At 37.1% G+C, this 23598-nt stretch overlaps 1 protein-coding gene across 1 annotated transcript in view; it reads left to right on the forward strand.

Annotated features, from left to right (window-relative positions):
- The first annotated feature begins 2576 nt into the window (after positions 1-2576).
- Positions 2577-23598, forward strand: part of CCDC172 (coiled-coil domain containing 172) — a 59444-nt gene continuing 38422 nt past the window's right edge. Inside the window, exons 1-3 of the mRNA XM_040486569.1 lie at positions 2577-2632; positions 3036-3174; positions 3357-3442. Of these exons, the coding sequence (XP_040342503.1) occupies positions 2630-2632; positions 3036-3174; positions 3357-3442 (228 nt within the window). The 5' untranslated portion in view covers positions 2577-2629. The remainder of the gene's footprint in view (positions 2633-3035; positions 3175-3356; positions 3443-23598) is intronic.

Genomic DNA, 23598 nt, shown 5'->3' on the forward strand with positions numbered 1-23598 from the left:
AAAGGAGAGGAAATGCATTTTAAATCACAAGAGCAATCCAGCCTTATGTAAGGCCTTCTAGCAAAGCAATTATCAATGGCTCAATAACCCAGGTGCTAGAGTTTTTATGAACACAAGTCTGAGGTTGAGAGACAATGAGTGATCTTAACTTTTATATTTCATAGGTATGCAATTCAATGAAACATGTACAGATGGAAAGTTTAGATCTGAGAATCATATGTGGGTATCATAATGCAAATAATTGGCTTTCTTTCTAAAGAACATCTGTTGGAACATCTGAGAGCAGTTGTTTATACTGATGCCAAAATGCTGAAAAATATAATAATTCTCCAATGAGGTTAGAAATATCCGGGGGAAGAAAAATAGTTTTTATGTAGTTCTGTTTTTATTAAATCCTGTTGTTGTTTCTCTAATATGGCACATAGGAGATGCTCAATAATATTTGTTGAGTGAATGTTGATTGAATAGCAGACTCATTAAACAGTTGTCGAATGAATCACTTTTTTTTATACATATAAGATAACATTTTCAGAAAACGGTATGCCCTAGTTTTAGCATGCCATATACCATTTTTATTTGGCATCAATTTAAGTAATGCTACCCTTGCTCTGAATATTATAGAATGTAATTAGCATGTATATCTATAAGAATATATTACTGAATACAATATATGAATAAAGCTAGTATATGACAAATGAATAAAGCTAGTACATGATAACAATATTTTAATATCGTAACATGTTACTTTTACTCATTATTAAAAAAACACTTAGAATTTGATTGTGGGCTTGGATAGTCATGTTTGTTTGAACAACTAAAAGAAAGGAACCATGCCTAGAGGTACCTATAGTTTGGTACCTCTAAGAATTGAACTTGGGATTTAAGAGCACCAAAATACTCTGTTGCATACTGCAGAAGACGAAGAAGACATTTCTTCCCCCTTACCCCATTCCAGAATTTCCAACAGTTCTCTCTTGGATACGCCTGCGTGAGTGAGGCGACCAGGCTCCCCAAAGGCTGCCCAAATTCCACTCTGCCAAGTTTCAGTACAGAAAGAACATGTTAAATAATAAATGTGAGTTTGAGTGTAACTAATAAAATTGGGATGTTAAAGAGCAGCATGCTTTTGAAAAGCAGCCTCCTTGTGAGGCTGCTCCCTGTGCAAGTCCACGGGAAATAATTCTGAAGGGAGTGATATTAATTAGTGATATAATTTATCTTCTGGAAGCCCTTTCCTTTGACAGTGCTGTGGCACAGTTCATAAGCCTCCAAACGAGCACTCAAAGAAAATGGTTCAAACCACAATTTCAGTTTTGTTTTCCATCCTTGAACAGATAAAATAGTCAAATTTATTTCAGTACATCTACATTTTACACATGCATCACATGATGGGGATTATGAAGATAGAAAAATGTACTTATGAAGAGTTTTCAACGAAATGGTAAACTGCTTATGATGTAATCAAAGGAAAACAGAGTCAAAGCCAAAATTAAATTCATGGTCTTTGATCTCAGATTTCTTGGTTTCAGCTCTAGGTCTGCCATATACTAGCTTTGCCACCTTGGCAAGATACTTAACTCTTCCGTGTCTCAGTTTTCTATACCAATACTGTGAAGGTAATAGTAAAAATTGTTGTGTTCAGAGTAGTACCCAGCAAACATTCAATAAATAGCATTAGTTGTAATTATTACTTATTAATAATATTTTCAAGCTTGGGAAAGAACAATTCAAGGTGAGGAGGATTACTCGGAAGGCAGTAGCCAAAATGTTCTTAATATTTGCTTCTGAACGGTATGTTTATGGGCAATTCTTTTCTATATCATTCACTTTTCTGTACATATTCTTTTATAATAAAGTTTAAAAATTAACTTATAATCATACATGGCGTGATGGAAATTGAGGTGGAAATTTGGAATAGGTTAAAACTTATAACCAAATACGCTACCGCGTTAATGAAGTATTAATTAAGTCTCTTATACAGATGATGTGACAGATGATGTTGCCGTCTTTCAATTCTAATACAATCTAACTAAAAATTACTTTTTTAAGTTTAGCCAATGTCAATGCTACATTCAGAAATCAAGATAAATGTTGATTATAGTATTACAATTTTGACCTACTAAAACTAAAAAAATACTTTATTTTTTAATTTAAAAATCCCATGCAAAAGTCCCAAAGGTGCCTTTCATGTTTAAGCTTTAATTAGCAACCACTTTGGTCTCTGACACATATTGTGCAGATATCGAAGTGTTAACATTACTGAAGCTTGATTACAAAAGGCAATGATTAATTTTAAAGCAGACTAAAAAGATATGCCTGATTACAAAGGAATGATTAAGGCGGAATGTCAGACATTGCACATTTATAGCAGTCTTTGCCACAGTCAAAGGATAAGCTGTTGCGGTTTATATTTAGAATCATGAGTACTTAGTTCTTTATGACACGGGGTGTTTGTGCCTTGGAGATAGATCCCCCAAAGCCCAAGCGAGGTCTTAAGACCTTTGGGGCCACATGGGCAAAGCAAAACATTTGAAGGCAGATGGACCCAACGAGACGCCGTAGTTTACGTCCACAGCAGGCGAGGCCAAGGCTAGGCGCTGGCGGCCGCCTGCAGGAAGGTCTCCAGGCCATGGTATTGTGAGCAAGTACACGTTTTGCTGAGGGAGGGAGCATTATGTGGCCCTTCTCCTTAAAAGAGAGGAGGGGACGGAGAGGAAAAGGCCGGCCACAAAGGGCTGCTGCCCCGGCAGGCTCCAAAGCCTCGGCTCTCGGAGCCTCCATTTTTATTTGCCACCAGCACAGAAAAGAAACTCCGAGTAGGGCCTTGAAGGAAAGGGAGCTGCGTTCAGCCAGGGAAGGAGAGAGCAGAGTTGCTGTCCCGGGCAGAGCGTGGGGGAAAAACGGTTGTCAGTCCTTAGTGAACAGGGGAAACAAAGGCCTGGAGCCGGGCTCGCGTCCCGCTTCGGGAGACCCGGGCTGAGGCCGATGCAGGAAGAACAGCCCTGAACAATCCTTGTCCCTGTTGTGCTTTCCAGGACCCGCGGCTACCAAATACTGAAGGGCCCAGGAAGGATCCGTGGCAGCCGGGGCCTGAGATGAGTTTAGAGTCCTTGTTTCAGCACATCATCTTCTCGGAGCATCGGGCGGAGGAGAGTCGCCGCTTGATCCGAGAAGGTGGGTGTTTCTGTCTCCTGCGGGGGTCTCTGGCTCCTCGAGGTGGGGGCTTGGAGCATAAGGCAGCCCCGCAGGCGAAGTCAGAGCGGGTTTGGGGGGGGGGGGGAAATCTGCTGTCTACATCAACAGACACGGGGGCTTGAGAAAGGTGGAGGTGTTTAAGGATTTAATTTGTGTTACAGTAAGGTCGGAAATTAACAGATGTCGTGAAGACATTAAGAAAGCAACTGAGATGCTGAATGAAGAGAAAATCAAGTTGGAATCCAAGGTAGATTGACCGGTGGAGCATGCTCATTGTCACTTGGGATACAAAAAAATCTGTTTTAACTTGGGTTCTTGAGGATATTTTACCCTGTAACTAGTTGTCCTTCCAGTAGGAGGCACATTACTAGGCTGGTTAGTGGAGTTGCATGTTGCCGGGTAATATTTCAAGCACTGAGTCCCGTGAGGCTCATTCTAGTATGAACTTGCCCTAAAGAAACCAGTTTAAAAGTAATGAAGAATTGATTGTCCTTGTTGTAGGATGGTTAACTTCTAAAAGAGCCCGATGTCACTGGGAAAAAAAAAAAAAAAGTTTTTCAATAGGTAGTTGGTGCAGTGTATAAATTTTGAATAGTAAATAATTTAGGAAATGGGCTGTGTTGATATAACAATTGAATGTAGCTTTCGAACCAACTTCTGCCATTTGTTGTTCAGTTCCCTATGACATGTTGGACATTTCTTTCATCCAAAAGTGTAATTTTTTCACTAGCATCTCTCTGTTTTCTGCGTCATTTGAAAAGTTATGTGATCTTAAATAGAAGCAAGGAAATCTGACGGCTTCTTGAAGGAGGATTTTGAAGGGTGGGTAGGATTTTGGAAAGGCAGAAATAAGTAATAAGAGAAAAGCATTTGGGGCAGAGAGAGGATATGAACAAAAGGGAATCATGCCCAAGGCATATTGGGAGAGAAATCTAGTCAAAGCAGAGAGCTGATATCTGGGAATAGGAGGAAACCATTCCAGGCTTTTGAGCAGGGAGTGGTGTGATAAAAGTGGTTTTAGGAAGATTTCTCTGAGCTCTGGGAGGAAGGGAGCTACGAACATCATCCAAGTATGCCCTAACGAAGGCCTTGCTATGGGGGACGTGGGGGAGACATTCATTCAAAAATATTTGTTCAACACCTAGAGATAAACTAAACAAGCTGTGTGCAATGGCAAATCTGTTTAAGGAAGTCTGTTTGCTTAAAATATGTCTATTTTAACCAGTGCGAGGGATTTCCAGTTATCTTTCTCAACAAAGTAATCCTAGATCCCTTATTTACCTGGTGACCTGCGAAGCCTGCCCTTGGACAGCTTAGAAAATTTCTTTATTATAGCATTCATTGTACCACGTTACAATTAAACAACAGTACATACTTGTATTTGTGTTTGTATCCCTCACTGTTTGGGGAACGACACGTCTGGCATTTTTTTCTTACCCATCTTTTGTTCCCACAACTTGTATCCGGTGCCCAGCACATAGTTTGTTTTGGCGTTTGAATGAATTGATGAGAACTAATAGTAGGATAATAGAGTGCTGTCTTTCAAAGTAGAATTTCGAACTGTTACTCAGTGAGACCCTAGGTCCTGCTTTGCTTGTGAGTAGCGGACGAAGTAGCTACTAACAACAATATTGTAAACTGATGCAGCGGGTAGAGCATTAAGAATGCCGTGATGTAGCTTTCTTTTTCTTTAAAAAGAATTAAGATACTTTCAAGATTGGTAACTGGAAGCTAATGAAAGTAATAGGCAAAACATGCAATTAGGTAATGCTTAGCTAACACTTACTGAGCACTTACTGTGTGCTGGGCAGTGTTCTAAATGCTTTACCTACATTAACTCCTTTACCCCTCCCAGGAATCCTGTGATGAGGCACCATAACGAATCCCCCTCTATGGGTGAGGAAACACAGAGGTTAAATGACTTGTTCATGATGTAGAATTAAAAGCAATTAAGCTACCACAATGAAAGTAACAATTGAGTAATGATAGCATATTTTGTTAAAACAGATTTCTTGGGGCGCCTGGGTGGCTCAGTCGGTTAAGTGTGCGACTTTGGCTCAGGTCATGATCTCATGGTTGGTGAGTTTGAGCCCCGCGTCAGGCTGTCTACTGACAGCTCAGAGCCTGGAGCCTGCTTTGGATTCTGTGTCTCCCACTTGTGCGTGCACTCTCTCTCTGTCTCTCTGTCAAAAATAAATAAACATTAAAAAATTTTTTGAAATATAAAAAAGAAAGAAACAGATTTCTTGAGCTCATCTTAAGTTTTATTCTTCATGAAATCCACATATAATAATGTATCTGAAGCTTTTGCATTTAGTTTAGGACAAATTTTTAAAAGGTCACTTATGTAAGTTTTTATACAAAATGTATTTTTCCTGGATTGGTGAAGATATTGACCTGACAGATAACAAATGTTAAAAAAAAATTGCTCTTTGTATATCTTCTTTGAAAAAAAAAATAGGTTTGCTCTTTGTACTATTTTCTTTTTTAGCAGCCTATTTTGTTGAAATGGAAATGTAATTTGTGGCTAAATACACATTCTTAAAAAATGTTGGCTCAAATATTTATACTTGAGAAAAGACAGAGCAAATCCTTAACATTGTTTAGAAACATCTGCTGAAATTACTAATTAATATAGGCTCTTAAATGTGCATTGTTTTTTAATCCGCTCATATACGTGGGTAATAGTACAATTGTATCTTACTAATAAAATTAACATAGAGGTTCACAGTTCATACAATACTAATTTGTAATTGAAATAATTTGATTTATAATATAGTCAAAGTGGTGTGTGTGTGTGTGTGTGTGTGTGTGTGTATGTGTATGGATAACGATTTTAAAAGTGGAACCACAATTATAATGTAAATGACTAATGGGAACAACTGAAGAAGTAATCATAAATTGATTTCTTGTATCTTTTATTCTCAGAGTTAATTATATGTCTGCCAATAACAATGAAAATATATTTACTTGAATATTTGACTTGGCATTTATTGACCAATTTATCAAGTGGAAGCAGCATAGGGAGAAACTAGAACATAATTTGAATAGGCCAGTGCTTGAGCTATTTGTACAGTGATACATTCAGAAAATATTTGGGGCATTTATTTTGGAAGCGGCTTGTGGTCAAAAAATGTATTTAGGAAGTACAGTACTCATTTTTTTTTTCTGTTCTGTAAAACCCAGGTAGCATGTAATTAGAACTTGAATGATAGCATTTGCCTTTCAGGGCTCGATGAGTCCTTTAAAATATATGGTTGCAAAAGTCTCAAGATTATATAGTATGAGTACTTTGTGAATTGGAGGGCTACAGTATGGCTGGTTAGGTTTGGTAATATGAAAACAGAAAGACAAGAACATGCCCTGGATTTGCATTAATGCTTACCAATATACCTGAAGCTTCTGATAGTCAAGGAAAGGTTTTATAGTATTGAGGACAGAGCAAATCAAAGACTGAGCAAATCAAAATAAAGGACCCACAGAACATTTGTAGTTTCTTCTAAGCATTTGAAAGGTATCTTTGTTTGTTTGTTTGTTTGTTTGTTTGTTTTAAAAATGGTATATAGTTAAAATTTGGGCATTTAATCTTTATACACATACTACATAAAACCTAACATAATGCCATACTGCCTCAAGAGAAAATCACTAGAGGAAGGTCTGAGGCTATTTTGCTTAATTTTTCTTCTCCCAATTTTAACTTACTGTATAAACATTATAACAATAATAAGATAATATTTAATGAATTTTTAAAAGAAAATTATATTTCAATAAACAAGTCACTTAAGGGGGCTTCTTTTACTTTCTTCAAAATGTACGTATTCTTTTTTTTTTAAGTTGATAAAAACCCTTCCCTCCAGGGACCCACCCAAAACAGTAGGTAAAAGTCATGTCTGTTAGTACTCTATTACCTAATTATGGAACGAACAAAATCACAAATTGTTCTTTATGATATTGAAAGGGAGTTTTGTTACTAAGATTTTTTCATTTTGTAAAAGTTGAACAATGAAAAATTCATATCCTTCTTAATTTTATTGTTGATTAAAATTTACTTAAAAACATAAATAAAAGAAGGGCATTATTTCTTCCCTCTAATCAACAGTGTTTAAAAAGCAGTACATGAGAATTGTTTAATCTCAATTTTAGCAAGTAACATGGAAACTCTGCTTATCACAATTTAATATATTCCTATAGTTTCATTAATTGTGACCAAGACACTTTTGGGGGTAGTTACACTTAGTTGCTTACAGTCTCTCTGACTTCTTTACATGAAAGTCCTTTAAGCAAAATCCCTCCTGTCCTGAACATGCACAGCTGATTTTCTAAAATTGTAGTATAAAACTTTAGGTACATTATGTCTTTTGCATTCACCTTGGTCGTGTGTATAATTCCATAGCCAGTCAATATATTTTTGAGTCTGGAATCTATCCTACAGAGTATTTTTCTTTCACACTGAAGATACCTCGTAGAGGTTTGGCAGATGTTTTCTTCACTCCCCCATGCTACTGCCAGAATATTTCTCCACCCTCTTAGGGTGGCCCATACTGTGTTCTACCATACCTTCCCATCTTTCTTTTCTGTTACCCTACTCACTCACTTGTTATTTAGAATTTGGTACCTGGTCACAGGCTTCCACTCTGTCTCCACTCTCCCCATCATTATGAATGTCATTGTCCGTATGGACTATTCAGCTACCACCCTGGCATGTTAGTTCTTTGGTTGCCACATTTTCAGTGACCTTTTTCCTCACTCCACCTCAGCCACCTATTTCCATAATCATACTCTGGGCTTTGCCATCACTTTAAAACCACTTCACTTTCAAAATCAATAAAATAATTTCATTTTTTTCCATCATATTTTTCAATTTCATCTGAACCTTGAATCCATTTCTTTCTCTACTAGTACTTTGTCTGTTCATTCATTTCCCTCTTTATTCTTAGATTTCATGGTTGGTCACTCCACTCTTCCTCCTGACTCCTCTCTCTCCTCTTCTTTCACACCCCACCCCCTTGCAAGACTCCCGACTCTAAGTGAACCAATTAGCTGCTGCTGTGTCAGCACTTGGACAATTCCAGGGGAGATTGGATCCAGTATTCATGAATGTTAGCCTCAGCTTCAACTGAGACCTCCACACTGCCTGGAAATACTACTACATGTCTTTCTCACCCTCTGTAGTGGCTACTTAAACCTTCACTATTTTTATATATTTTATTGTCTCTTCTGAACTGTTTAACACTTAGGCGATAGATAACTTTGCCTTTTGTTTCAGAGAAAATAGAAACCATCCAACAGGAGATTTTTTTTATTTTCCCACCTATAGTTCTCCAAACCTGCCTATGTGAAGACCCATTTTCTCCCCTTTTCTTCCTGTTATGAAGGAGTGCCCTTCCTTCTGACAAAGGACAATTCTTCTATCTTCAGATCCTATCTCCTGTTTCATCATTATCCTTACCATCATCATTGTTATGCATATTCTTGGGAAGGGCTCTACAGAGAGAGATTAAAGATAAAGACTAGAGAGGGGCCCCTGGGTGGCTCAGTCAGTTAAACACCCTACTCTTGATTTTGGCTCAGATCACGATCTCATGGTTCGTGGGTTTGAGCTGGTGTAGCCTGCTTGGGATTCTCTCCCTGTCTCTCTGCCCTTCTCCCACTCAAGTTTTTTTTTTTTTTTTTTTTTTTCCTCTCTCTTTCTTTCTCTTTCTCAAAAATAAATAAACTTAAAAAAAAAAAAGACTAGAGAGTAAAGATAATCAATAATTAAAAGTCTCTGAGGAAATCAAAGGAGGATGGGACCCAGAGCATAAGGTAAGAATTAGCCTTAGACAAAAGGAGGGATACCTCCTCTGTTGTACAAACTAAAAATAAGAGGTAATATCGAGCAAACTGTTGCTGTATATCACGCCTTATGGTAAGCATTTTACAAACACTATCTCAATTAATTCTCATAAGAACTCGGCGAGGTTGGTAGAATTATTCCACCCTTATTCATTTGAGACAGTTGAAACTCAGGAATGAAGTAACTAACACGAGGTCACGTAAGAGGTAATAGATAAAAGATTTGAATCTGTGTGGGGTTAACTAGAGAGGTCTTGCTCTTAACCACTGTAGTATAGTATAAAGAAAGGAATAAGGACAGGATGAGGATGTAGAAAAGTTTGGAGACATAAAGCAAACCAAAGGCATGGTTCATTAAAAGCCTCCTTGCTTTGATATTTCAGCAATTTTGATGAATAGGTGTCCTATGTGTCTAATGAAATTATTAATAAGAATGTTTCATTTCTTTGTTCCTCTGCTTTTCCAGTTGGGTGGCCTTATGCAAGCAAGGTAATACTTTGAGTTTACAAAGGTTTCCCTGTAATCATATGGGCTACTCATTAGCAGAGATCCATTTCAGTCAGGCAGCAGGGTAGGATGAGTAATATACAGCCTTTGCCCTTGAGAGTTTAGAGTCAAGTCAGAGGTACTACTCCTTTCTTAGAGGGCTCCATCAGTTTAGGGTGCTCTTGGTGGCAAAAAACAGAATCCAACTCAAAAGAGCTTAAACAATTTTGAGAAACTACTTTCTTACGTATTTGAAAACCAAACATTGGATTCAGAAGTTATGTCGGTTGGAATCGCATCAGCTTCCCTATAGCAAAGATATAACCATGGTGGCTTTACCAAATAAAGGTTTATTTTTTTTCCATGTAATGGGAAGTGTGGAAGTAGGAAATCCAAAGCCATTTATTAAGGTGCTCAAGGAAATCCTGGAAGATTTAAGGATTAAAACATTCTTTCTGTTGCACTATCCTTAGCATGTGGCTTTCATCCTTACAGTCAAAGTACTGTTCCATACCCAGGCATTATATCTGAATTCCAGCTGGAAGAAGAGGAGAAAATGAAAATAAAAGACTTCTCCTCATGTGGCTTTATCATTGCTTTGGTGGAAGGGAAGGCCTCTCTAAGGACTTAGACCTGCATCTCAAGGATTAGATGGTCACATGGTCAAGCCTGGAAAATGGAGCCTGGGAATGTAGATACTTTTAAGGGGATGCATTCCTCCTCTGAATAAAATTGTAATTTTGTTAATAAAGAAGAATGGTAGAATGCTGGTTGTCCTTGTGTTCCCCGAAAAGTAACTAACAATTCCTAGAGTCGCATGGTTTCTTGTTCTGAATCAGGGGGAGAGACAAGGAAGTTTGCAGAAGCTTTCTCTGAAAAGCAAGTAAATTAGCCTCATCAGATACCTCCTTTCCTGTCATTTCTACAAATTGTGACATGTGACTATCCCTAACTCAATAATTGTAGTCAAGAGTAGAAAATTCTCCCAAATTCAGTGGACAGCTTAGGAATGGTACAAATTTCTGAGAAGTAATGCTTAACTGAGGAAAGGAAGAATGTGTATTTGAGGCACCTGCAGTTTCTACAACAAATATTTCAGTGGTGTAAGCCAGAAGGCCCATGTAGAGAGTCCCTGTAGTTGGTTGAAATATGTAAGGCTAATGGATTGTCATTTAATCTTGGTATTATTTATCACATATGAAAGTATATAATGCCAGGTTTTCTTCTGTAAGTTATCCCTCTGTCCATTAAGACTTGTTTTATGTTGGGGTCCTTATAAAGCCTTTATGTTATTAACATGGCCTTAAAATTCCTTTATTTTGGACAAGAACTCAGTGATGGTTTGAGATGCTTGAAGAAATCACCTGATTGAATTGATTTTAAAAAAAATTAGGCAAAGACATTTAACAGATTTAGTTATTATTCCAGGGAGTATGACCTCAGAATTCTAAGTACTAAATGTCATTGTGAAAAAGCCACTTAATAATGACGCCCCCCCCCCCCACCAAATCAACAAAGCTCTAAAACATAATACTGTGATAAAAAAAAAGAGCAACCTATAGAAGTACATAAGTATGATACCATTTAAAACCACACAAAACAATAATAGATCTTATGAGGGATTATAAATATATAGTGAAAGTATAATGACATGCGTGGAATGATAAGTAGCAACATCAAGATAGTGATTATCTCTGATGGGGGTAGAAGATAAATGTAATCAGGGAAGGGTATACAGGGCATTTTAGCTGTACACATAATGTTTACTTTCTTAAGCTGGGGGTGGGGACATAGCTGTTATGTTACTTTTAAAAATAAAGATACATTTTAAAAGTTACAAAACAGTGTTTTTAAGCCTATTCAAAAAGTTGTGCAACTGTGACTAATCGTAAACCATTTTCATCACCTCCTCCCCCAAAGAAACCCTATACCTTTAGCATCCCCCTCCATCCCCCTCATACCCCACCAACCCTAGGTCACCACTAATCTACTTTCTGTCTCCAGATGTTGCATGTAAGTGGATTTATATGATAGGTGGCCTTTGCTGCCTGGCTTCTTTCACTTAGCATGTGTTCAAGGTTCATCCATATGGTAGCATGTATCACCACTTTGTTCCTTTTTGTGGCTGAATAATAGTCCATTGTATGGATAGATCTACCACATTTGTTTATCCATTCATCAGACCTGGGTTAAAGGTTGGGTTGTTTCCACTTTAGCTGTTAAGAATAATACCGCTATGAATGTTTGTCCACAAGTTTGTGTATGAACACACATTTTCAGTTCTCCTGAGTAGTCCATCCAGGAGTGGAATTTCTGGGTCATATGGTAAGTATAGGTTTAACTTTTTGAGGAAATGCCACACTATTTCCATAGCAATAGCACCATTTTACTTTACCACCAGCAATATAGCAGGGTTCCAATTTCTCTATATCCTCACCAACACTTGATGTTTCCTGGGCTTTTAATTTGTTTTGTTTTTGTTTTATAGCCATCTCAGCGGGTGTGGGATGGTATCTGGGTTATACTTTGGTTTTGGTTTGTATTTCAAGTTTCTTAATGGCATTAATGCTGAACATCTTTTCGGGTGCTTATTGGCCATTTGGCACATCTATTCGTAAGATGAGCTGCTTGATTAATGGTCATTTGCACGGTTCCAATTCTTGTAAGGTGTGGAGAGCTGGTCTCTGAGAAGCAGTGATCTCTCTTCATATTGATAGAACTGGAATAATTACATTTATAAATTAAATGAAAAATATTACGTATAGCATTTATTGAACTCCTTTTTCTCAACTTTGTTTTCACGATCTTAAAATCCAAAGAATATTTCATGATAATAGCAGTGTAGAGCAAACTCTATAACAGTATGCCAGATAGCCTTTCTATTTACAAGTGCTTATAAATCACAAAAGTTGCACACTTCCTGGCTCGGATTCACAAAGTGGAAAATCTACTGCACTGTTTCTAATTGTAAAATTTACCACATGTGCCTCTATTTCTTTCTCTTCTTTTCTTTCTTTCTTTCTTTTCTTTTCTTTCTTTCAAGAGCTACTCTAAGTGAATTGTTTAGCTTGAAATGTGAGAAATGTTCTCAACAGGAAGAAAAAAAAGTTTCCTTTCCAGGAACTGAGAGAATGGTTCTCTAATTAAAGAATAGTAAGTTTGTGGCTCAGTATGCAAAAAGCGTGAGATTAAATTTAGTTTGCTGACCTCCTTATACAGCAGAAAAGAATCCTTTTTCAATAATTTATCTTTTGATTTGTGATTTCTTAGAAAATCAGTTAACTGTGTTCCTCATTTATAAATATCTCCGATCACTCATTGGAGAATTATTCATTCAACAAACATTCATTAAGCAACTTCTAAATCACACTACGAATAATTGGAAATCAATTACACAATGACTCTCTACCTTAATTTGAGAGTTGACATCAAACAGCCTCAAGTATAATCTAATTTTCTGCCGTTCTTTGACTTCAGGGCTTTTGCACTTGGTGTCTCCTCTTCCCGAAATGCATCTTCCGTCAGCTAGTGGTATTCTGTGTACACTCACTTCTTTTAGGTCTCTTTCTGGAGGGTGGCCAACCATTCCACTGGAATGTGAGACTTTTGAAAAGGACAGTCCCATGAAAATCTTAGGGTGCAGTTGCCACTTTAGAGCTCTGATTTTCAAAATGTGATCTGTAGCCAAAGGCATCCCCAAGACTCTTTAGGAGGTCTTGTGATGTCAAACTATTTTCTTAATAACGCAAAGACATTATTTGCCATTTTCACCATGCTTGCATGCGCATTGATGGTGGGTAAAGGCAGTGAGTAAAAGTGTTGGTGCCTTAGCACAAATCAAGGCAGTGATACCAAACTGTGCTAGCAGTCATTGTATTTTTCACTGTCGTAAACTCGCAGTAAAAAATAAAACCCACCAGTTTCACTATATGCCATGACTGTTTTGAAGTTGACCACTGTGTACATGAGTTTTCAATACTGTGTGTGATGAGTTGCAGTATGAAATAGCTCTCTTTTTTTTCTGGAACACCATTTTTACTTGAATAACTGACAGGCTGTAGTTATTTGAACTTGAGTACTTGGCAGATTTTTTTCAAAAATGAAGTAACCCTGACATTTCAAGGCAAACAACGAATAGTTAAGTAGTTGTAGTAGTAGTATTAGTAATATTTTGCAATTGATAATATTCAACCTTCCAAACAAAAATTAGAATTTTGGAAGACTCTTACCTGCCCCTATAAGTTTGACAGTTTCCCAATACTTAAAGATTTTTCTGATGAGTTTGGTGATGATATTAATGAATGTTATTTCTTAGTATCATATTTTGAAATGTATCAACATCTGGAGGATTTGAATAGTTGAGTGAAACGGTATTTTCCAAATGACCAGCACATAATGTTAGGAAACCATGCATGGATAAAAGATCCTCTCAAAGCACAAGATAGACCAATAAATTTTATTGTAACAGAAGAGGAAAAAGTCTTTGGAATAGTTTCAGATTCCACATTGCAACTAACCTTTACGGACTACCAGCAGTTTAGTTTGGGTGCAGTATAAAGCATACCCACAATCATTTGAAAAGGGTATTAAAATATACTGTGTGAGGCCAGTATGAAGAAATATTTTCTTCATTTATTTCAACAACGACAAAAAAAAAAAACATATTGCAAAAGATTGAATAAACAGGTAGATGTGAGAATCCAGTTGTCTTCTTTAGGCCAGACATTAAAGAGATTTGCAAAAAAATGTGAACGCAACTCTTCTTACTATTTTTTCGGAAATACTGTCTCTTCATAAATACATATTTTTAAACACGCAGTGGGTTTACTATTGTTATTCTTAATAAATGTTTCTTACCATTCCTCAGTTTTAATATTTGATACAGAAAATATTGATAGGTCTAGCTTGCAAAAAAAAAAAAACAAACCAAAATGTTTACAATATTTTTTTAAGACTATAAAGTTCTTAAAGACAAGAAAAGTCATGCGACTAAAAAGTTTGGTAATGGTTGCTGTAGAGGACCCACCCTGACCTCCAGTATATAAAATAGCATCCCCCCATTCCCCCCCTCTCTATTCATTATCCTTTATTTTGTAACACTTACTGCCTCTTGACATATTTTATATAGATCTGTGTATTATTTGTTTTCCCACAATGGGATGTAAGCTCCACAAAGAATACAAATTCATCTAGTTTGTCTGTTACCGTTATTCCCAGTATAGAACAGTGCCTGAATTGTAGTGAGTGTTAAATAAATATTATTGAGTAAGTTAATTTAAAGTTTTTTCTCATAGGGGTGCCTAGGTGGCTCAATTGGTTGAGCATCCAACCCTTGATTTCACCTCAGTTTATGATCCCAGGGTCATGGGATGGAGCCCCACATTGAGTGTGGAGGCTGCTTAAGATCCTCTCTCTCTTTCTCTCTCTCTCTCTCTCTCTCTGCCCTTCTCCCCTGCTCTTGCACTCTCTCTCTAAAAAAAAAATAAAAATAAAAAATAAACCTTTTCTCATAGAATTCTGTTCTCTCCTGTGAATTCTGTTTGTTTCATCTCATGACTTTCTTATGTAATGATATATTTTCTTATGAGCTTCAAAGTTTTCTATTGTGAACTTACCTTTAGCAGAGCCTATCATTCCTGGGAGTACCAAATATTCCCTTCATAAGGAAGGTCTCCCTATGAAGCAGTTTCATAGCCTTACATATTTCACCTGTTCAGGACCAGTTTTGATGTTAATTTCTGAACTTAGGGTTTCTGCACTACATGAATAGGAGATATACGAATCTCATATTTATGAAGAGTTCAGGCTTGGGGTTGGGCTTCTCAGGGATGACTCCTTCCACTCATGGCTCAATGGCGGCAGCTCATTTATCTGCTGTGTCTCTACAATGAAGGGGGCTTTGTTACTCCACCTGCATAGCTGGCAAAGACACTTCTCAATTCCTGACTTTATCCAGTGATCCCAGTTCCAGCTCCCTGTGGTCCTGACTTTTGGTCTTATGTGGGCATTGGAAACATTAGTCCCTAATACCTGTAACCCAGTCTCAAAGATATCTATTGGGCTTAAATTCTACCACACCATTTTACACTGAGTCACCTCTTTGTTTCTGGCATGACGATTTCCCATTCTTGATTTCGGGTTGACTATGTAAACAATGTCTATTTTAAATGTAGTTCTATTTTATATAGTATTTCTTTATATTTGAGTAGAAAGTGGGTCCTGCTCACATTTGCTTAGACTGCCATATTAACCAGAATTTTTCAGTTTACAATATCTTAATGCCTCAACTTCCTCATTCTTGATTCTTATTTCTTACTTACCTTTTGGTCAATCTGTATAACTGTTCAGGTAATTTTTCAGGAAAAATGTGTGTCCCATGGATTTTCTAAGCCCTTAAGGTCCTAAATTTCTTTCTGTTGTTTTCACACTTGAATGAGTATTAGTTTGCATACAAAATTCTTGGCTCACACCTATTTTTAGAAAATTATGTAGCTCTAGCACCACTGATTTTTTAAAGTTTTTATCTATATTCCAGTTAGTTAACACACAGTGTAATATTAGTTTCACGTGTACATTTTAGTGATTCAGTACTTACATACAACACCTGATAATCATCAAAACAAGTAGCACTACTGATTTTTGAAATTTTTAATGCAGAAGAGAAATGCTGAAATCAGTCTGGTCTTTCACAATTCCTTTTAAGTAACCATTTTCATTTTTCTACCCTGGTTGGTTGTACAGATTTTTTTTATCTTAACAACTCCAAATTTGTTCACAGATGCATCTGTTTGTTTTGTCTAAACCATGGGTGAGCCTCCCATTTGAACCTCAACTATTACTTGTGATTTCTTTTTCAAGTACCCCTATTCCCGATGAGCTTAGATCTTTGTTCTCTGTTCTCTGTTCTCTGAACCCACGATCTTCTGTTATTTGCTACTTCTCAGCAGCCTTGGAGAACTCTTTATACTTTATATTACTGATTCCATCTTTTGCAGTGTTGTTTCTGTTATTGAATACTCTGCAAATTTAAATCCTGTTATGTTCTTACTTTTTTATTTCGTTAACTATCTGTCTTCCTTTTTTTTTTTTTTTAATTTTTTTTTCAACGTTTATTTATTTTTGGGACAGAGAGAGACAGAGCATGAACGGGCGAGGGGCAGAGAGAGAGGGAGACACAGAATCGGAAACAGGCTGCAGGCTCTGAGCCATCAGCCCAGAGCCCGACGCAGGGCTCGAACTCACGGACCGCGAGATCGTGACCTGGCTGAAGTCGGGCGCTTAACCGACTGCGCCACCCAGGCGCCCCTATCTGTCTTCCTTTTAATCTCAGTGTGTATTTGTATGTTACTCTCTTATGTACTTACTTGCTCTTGTTTTTTTTTAAGGGAACATACCTTTGTATCCTTTTGAGGACATCACAGACTTGATTAACAGAATGTATTTTTTTGTACCCTGTACTACTATATTACAGAGATTTACAGTACTCTTGCTCTGTAAGCTTTTGGGTAATTCTCTTATCTTCCATTACAGTATTTTTTTTTTTTTTGGGTGGGATTCATGCTGTCATTATGTGAGAACTGTTCAGATTTACAGTTTGCCAACAGATACAGTGTATGCATTGTTCTTAATCCCATTCTTGTTTTCTCGAATTCTTAAAGAATGAACTGTCTTCTTAAAGCCAAAGCTGATGGTTGACAAGTTGATGTGAATATCCCCAACCCGCTTTCTTGTAGTATACTTGACAGAGGTATGATCTTTTCTTGCTCATGTGCCAAATTTTCTTATTATGAGGAGGAAAATGTATGTTTTAAAGAACCTGTGACATTTTATAGTTCTTCCATTAAAAGCAGTACATGAAAAATCACTGCCTTCAGCATTCCATTGTTTTATATCCTGACAGAATAGGAAGATGTAGCAATAGGTAAGATAAGGTACTGCCTCCTGAATTGTCAAATAGCATAGAAATCACCTTATTTCAGAGTATCTCCCCCATGAGCCTTTCAGATTAAGAAGTATCGTTACAAGGTGTTCTTGGCCTATCAGTATTTGTGCATTACTGCTCTTTCCCTAATCAGATTAATATCTAGCTGAATCAGCAGTTCTTTGGAAATGGGAGTTTTATTTGAGGAAAAGGGGAAGAATAATTTTGGAGTATGGGGGTTATTTTGAGAAGACTAGATTTAGGTTGGACTTTGTAATACCAGATGGGTTCAAAAAAAGGTGAATGGAAGAGGTCAAGAGCAAACTGGCTATTGCAGCTGTGCCTGTGATCTTGATATTTCTGGGGAGAATTTCTCATGTAGCCATTGGTACCCATGTGGCCTTAGGAGTGGTTATTGCCTGAATTAATATCTCAGGATAAGTTGAAAGGTTGCCTACCTCAGCTTCTTTGTTTCAGTCTAGTTCCATGGCTTTAACTACAGCCCAGTTTGTCCTGGTTAAAATTCTATTAATTCCTCCTAAGAGAAGACAGAAAAGAGGAAGGAATGGGAGATACGTGACTGCCACGGTAGGAAAATGGATTTGATTATTACTCTACAATGGTCTTTTTCTCTTTATTACGAGATCCTGTTCCTCTCCATCTTTATTAGGAGCCCTTGCTTATGTTGCCACTGGAAGAGTGGGTTATAGTCTCAGGAGGTAGGCTACCTCGTGCCATGATATTTGGTGAACATGCAGTAGACATTTTGTTTTTCCTGAATCAAACTGGCTTTAATTGTTTGAGTTCTTCATAAAAGTAACATGTGTTAATTGCAATGTATTCCACGAATAGAGATAAGCCAAAAGCAGACTGAAAACTACCACATAGTTCCAATATATAGTTAATATTTTCATAGGTTTTCTTTCAGAATTATTTAAGTGCATATATTTTTTTCTTAAATGATTTGGTTTTTTTTCAATTTGATGTATCCTGCATATGTCAGTAAATATATATCTAGATAAGCAGTTTTTAGTAACTGCATAGTATTCCATTCAATGGCTATACCGTATTTTAGTTAACTACTTTCCTACTGACAAACATTTATTATTACTGTTAATAAATTACCATTATTAATATCACTGTGGTGATAATTTTGGACATACATCTTTGTGCACTTATTTTTTTAGGATAAAATTCTAGAAATCAAATTGCTCTATCAGTGGGTATATACTTTTTAAATTTTTTTTAAGTTTATTTATTTTGAGAGAGAGAGAGAGCATGCACACAAGCTGGGGAAGGGCAGAGAGGAGAGACAGAATCCCAAGCAGGCTCTGTGCCATCAGCATAGAGCCCGATGTGGGGCTCAAACTCATGAACCGTGAGATTATGACTTGAGCTTAGATCAAGAGTCAGACGCTTAACCGACTACACCAATTGGGTATATACTTTTAAGGCTTTTGATAATTTCTAAATTGTCCTCCAGAAAAGTTGTTCCAGTTTATTTTCCTGATATTTTCACTACTCATATAATTGAAATTATCTATTCTTTTGGCAAATATAAGACACATGTCTTTTTATAGTTTTAATTTGAATTTCCTGTTTAATTATATTTATTACTTTGTTCATAGATTGCTCATATTTACTGTGTGTTTTACCTATTCACATCCTTTCCTTGTCTTTTTCTTACTGATATGTAGCTTTTTAAATGCTATAGATCTTTTATATTCCTCAGTAGAAATTTTTTTCATATAGCTTTCAGATATTTTTAAAGCTTATTTGTGTTTTCTTTATTTGGTTTTTGCTGTTATAAATGAGATTGTTTCCATGCTTTTTTTTTTTCTGTTTATTGTTGGTAATTAGAAAAGATACTTAGTTTTGGTATTTATTTGTTACTAATCTCCTTCCTGAATTTTTGTTATTTCCAACAGTTTCTCAGTAGATTTTCTTGGACTTATTAGGTATATAATAATGGCATTTGCCTAAACAAATGAAAGAGAATTTTGTGCCGGCTTTTTGGATAGTTATAGCTCTTATTCCTTCTTCTTGCCACATTGCATTCATAAGAACTTCCAGAAGAAACTTAAATTGCAGTGGTTTTCTCCGGCATCGTAATAACCTTCAGTGAAAAGATGAGAGATGAGCAAAGGCTTGATTGAGGTAAAGGAATGAACCAGGAGGAATCTGGGGAAAGAGATTTTCAGGCATAGAGAAGAGCCTATACAAAGGCCGTAAGGAACGAGTGTGCCTGGTATGTCAGAGGAATATCAAGGAGGCCAGTGTGGCTGGAGAGAGCGACTGAAGTGGAGAATGGTAGAAGATAAGGTTGGAAAGGGAATAAGGGAGCGCAGATCATGAAAAGCCTTATAAGCCATTGTAAGAACTAATATTTCCTAACATTGAAACTAGGATTACTGTGTCATGGAGAGTTTCTCTTTAAGTACTGCATCGTGGTTAAGAAATGCATTTATAAAAAATAGATTTTTTTTATAAAACCTTAATATCTGCTGTTGATACAATATTCATTGATGTACTCTAACATTTAAACTGTCTTTGCCGTAATAGTCATAACACATTCTTTCCCCCAGTTGCTATGATGTTACAAATGTGAAATGTACATTAACTATGTTTTCTTATGTAGAGTTGCCTATTACACTATTGGGCAGACTGTTTAATCAGCAAAACGTCAGTTCCTAAAGTCTGAGAATATTTTAAGCAATAGCAATCACAACAGAGTAGCTTTGTACTTTGCTTATGTGGACCTAAACATTAATTTAGAATTCTCAGTCATTTTCAGTTTTCAAGTTCTTCTGGTAGAAAAATACCTTAAGGCACCCAGGCAGCAAGAGTAGTGAAGAGTCACAAATCATGGCTATGCTGAAAACTGACCTAGTTGACCAGATAAGTCAGCTCACTGGGAAAACTATAAGCTCTGTTGAAAAATCAAATATCCCAAGAGGAATAAAACAGGGAAAGAAAGAAAGACCTTTATTGCTGAGGGAAGCAGAATTAACCAGAGTGTTGGCAGTGCTATAAATTAAAAATTTCCAAAACAGCAATATTTTCTCACAAAGCTTGGCTATTTGATTCTAGAATGTAACTTTAAGGCGGCATGCAAATCTTTTCTCTTCGTTTGTAGTCAGAGGAAGAAGAGAGATGAGAAAGAGAAATTTGTATTACTGCTGCTAGGAACCTTCTACCCTTTTTATTGTTGTGGCCTCTTGATATTCTTGGGTAACTCAGGAGATAGAGTCAGTAGCATCTTAAGTGTTTATCATAAGATGTTCAAGCTACCATGGATATGAGGTGGTGCTTCAATTCAAACCTGCCCCCATAAGACATGTTCAAAACTATTTTGGGAGGTGGTTCAAGATGGCCATATAGGAATATCTGAACTCACTTCCCACATGCACACCAAATCCACAGCCGCATACGGAAAAATTCTCTCTGAAAAAGACCTGAAAACTAGCTGAAAAATGCCTCCACAGCAAAGGATACTAGACAGGGCCACACCGGGAGGGTGGGAGAGGCAGAGACATAGTCTCACCAGAAACCCCACCCTGGCACAGCAACCCCTGATCAGGAGGAAGCTCACAAATACGAGCTTCCCCCTGAGGAGCACGTCAGCATCAGACACACCAACCCTCGGGACCTGCACAGGAGAGATGAATCTGCAAAATGTCTGGCTTTGAAAACCAATGGTGCTTACATCCAAGAGATCCAAAGGGCTGTAGGGAACTGGGATTCTGTTCTTAAAGGGCTCATCTACACAATCATTAGCCCCGGAACCCAGTACAAAACAGCAGTTTGAAAAGAACCTAGACTATAGATATGCGAAGGAGAAATTTATTTGCTAATTATAAAGCATCTGCCAGAGGGACAGGGGCCTGTTGGGACTCTCTCCAGAGATGGAAGCGGAGGTGGGCGCCACTTTTGCGCTCTCCCTTTACCTTGCTAGCACTGGTGGGTGCACATAGTCACAGCAGTCTACAACTGGCCTTCTAATGCCAGTGGGCATGCCCACCTCTGCAGTCTCCTGCTGCTTTGCTAAAGCTGATAGACATGCACACACACACACACACACACACACACACACAAAACAATCTGATTAAAAAATAGACAGAGGAGGGGCTCCTGGGTGGCTCAGTCGGTTAAGCGTCTGACTTCGGCTCAGGTCATGATCTTGTGGTCCGTGAGTTCGAGCACTGCGTAGGGCTCTGTGCTGACAGCTCAGAGCCTGGAGCTTGCTTTAGATTCTGTGTACCCCCCTCTCTCTGCCCCTCCCCCACTCTACTCTGTCTCTGTCTCTCAAAAATAAATGTTAAAAAAATTTTTTTAATGGACAGAGGATCTGAATAAATACTTTTCCAAAGAAGACATACAGATGGCCAACAGGCATATGAAAATATGCTCAACATTACTAATTATCAGCGAAATGCATATCAAATACCACAATGAGATATCAACTCATACCTGTTAGAATGGTTATAATAAAAAAGACAAGAAATAACAAGTGTTGACAAGGATGTGGTGAAAAGGGAACCCTCATGCACTGTTGGTAGGCATGTAAACTGGTACAACTGTATGGAAAACAGTATGGTGGTTCCTCAAAAAATTAAAAATAGAACTACCATATGATCCAGCAATTCTACTTCTGGGCATTTACCCAAAGAAAATGGGAACACTAATTCAAAAAGATAAGGGCACCCCTATGTTCATTGCAGCACTATTTACAATAGCCAAGATAGGGAAACAACCTTAGTGTCCATCAATGGATGAATGGATAAAGAAGATGTGGTGTGTGTGTGTGTGTGTGTGTGTGTGTGTGTGTGTGTATGTATATATATGTGTGTGTGTGTATATATATGTATATATATGCATATATATACATGTATGTATGTGTATATATATGTGCATATATATGCATATATGCATATATATGTGTGTGTATATATATATGCATATATATGTGTGTGTGTATATATATACATACATATGTATATATGTGTGTATATATATACATATATATGTGTGTGTGTATATATATATATGCATATACATGTGTGTGTATATATATATATATGCATATATATGTGTGTGTGTATATATATATATATATATATATACACCTACGTATTTCATTCCAGAAACATAACTTGTAATCCAAAGCATTTGTATATCAAAGTGAATGTCCTCATAAGAATTAATGGAAATTCAGATGATTTGTTCCACAACCCAACAGTATTCATATAAGAATGATTACATTACTGTAATATAATACAAAATAATAAAGAAAATAAAAGACATAAAGAAAAATAAACATAAATCTGCACTTACCTTTGAAAACCTTCGTGGCTGGTGTGAGGGAGACAAGAGAGAGGAGGGTTGTTGTGTAGGATGACTTTCACTATCACTAATGAAATCACTGCTATCTGTTGGCTCAATGGAATCTTTTTCTTTTTGTGCAACTTTAACAAGGAGCCTATCCAATGACACTTGCTTTTGACTCCTTTTGAGGATTTCATAGAAATGTGACATTGCATTGTCCTGAAACAGATTCATTGCTCACACTGCTACAGCCTTATTCAGGTGGTGCTTTTCTACAAGATTTTTCACTTTCCTGCATTTTACACATATCCCTAATCTCATCTGAAGTGAGGATACTCCTCTGCCTTTTTTTCTCCTCCTCCTCTGCAGTGAGAGAGAGAGAGAAGAACCATTGGTTCCGTTGTGATCATGTGACGTTTGGCATCACGTATTACTCATACTGCAAGACATGGCTCATTTATCAAGTTAAAATTTATTAGAAATGTTTGCTCATCTTGCAGAACACTTGCAGAACAAGTTACTCTCAGTCCAAGGTTTTACTGTGTGTGTGTGTGTGTGTGTGTGTGTGTGTGTGTGTGTATCTATAATGGAATAGTATTCAGCCATTAGAAAGAATGAAATGTTTCCATTTGCAACAACATGGATGGTCCTTGAAGAGTATTATGCTAAGTGAAATAAATTAGACAAAGAAAGACAAATACCATATGCTTTCACTTATATGCTAAACACAAAACAAACTAACAAACAAAGCAAAACCAAACTAAGAGATACAGAGAATAGATTGGTAGTTACCAGCTGGGAGGAGTTTGCGGGGTGGGCAAAACGGGTGAAGAGGG

This window comes from Herpailurus yagouaroundi, unplaced genomic scaffold, assembly GCF_014898765.1.
Source record: "Herpailurus yagouaroundi ecotype Mexico unplaced genomic scaffold, PumYag 163, whole genome shotgun sequence".
NCBI lineage: Eukaryota > Metazoa > Chordata > Mammalia > Carnivora > Felidae > Herpailurus > Herpailurus yagouaroundi.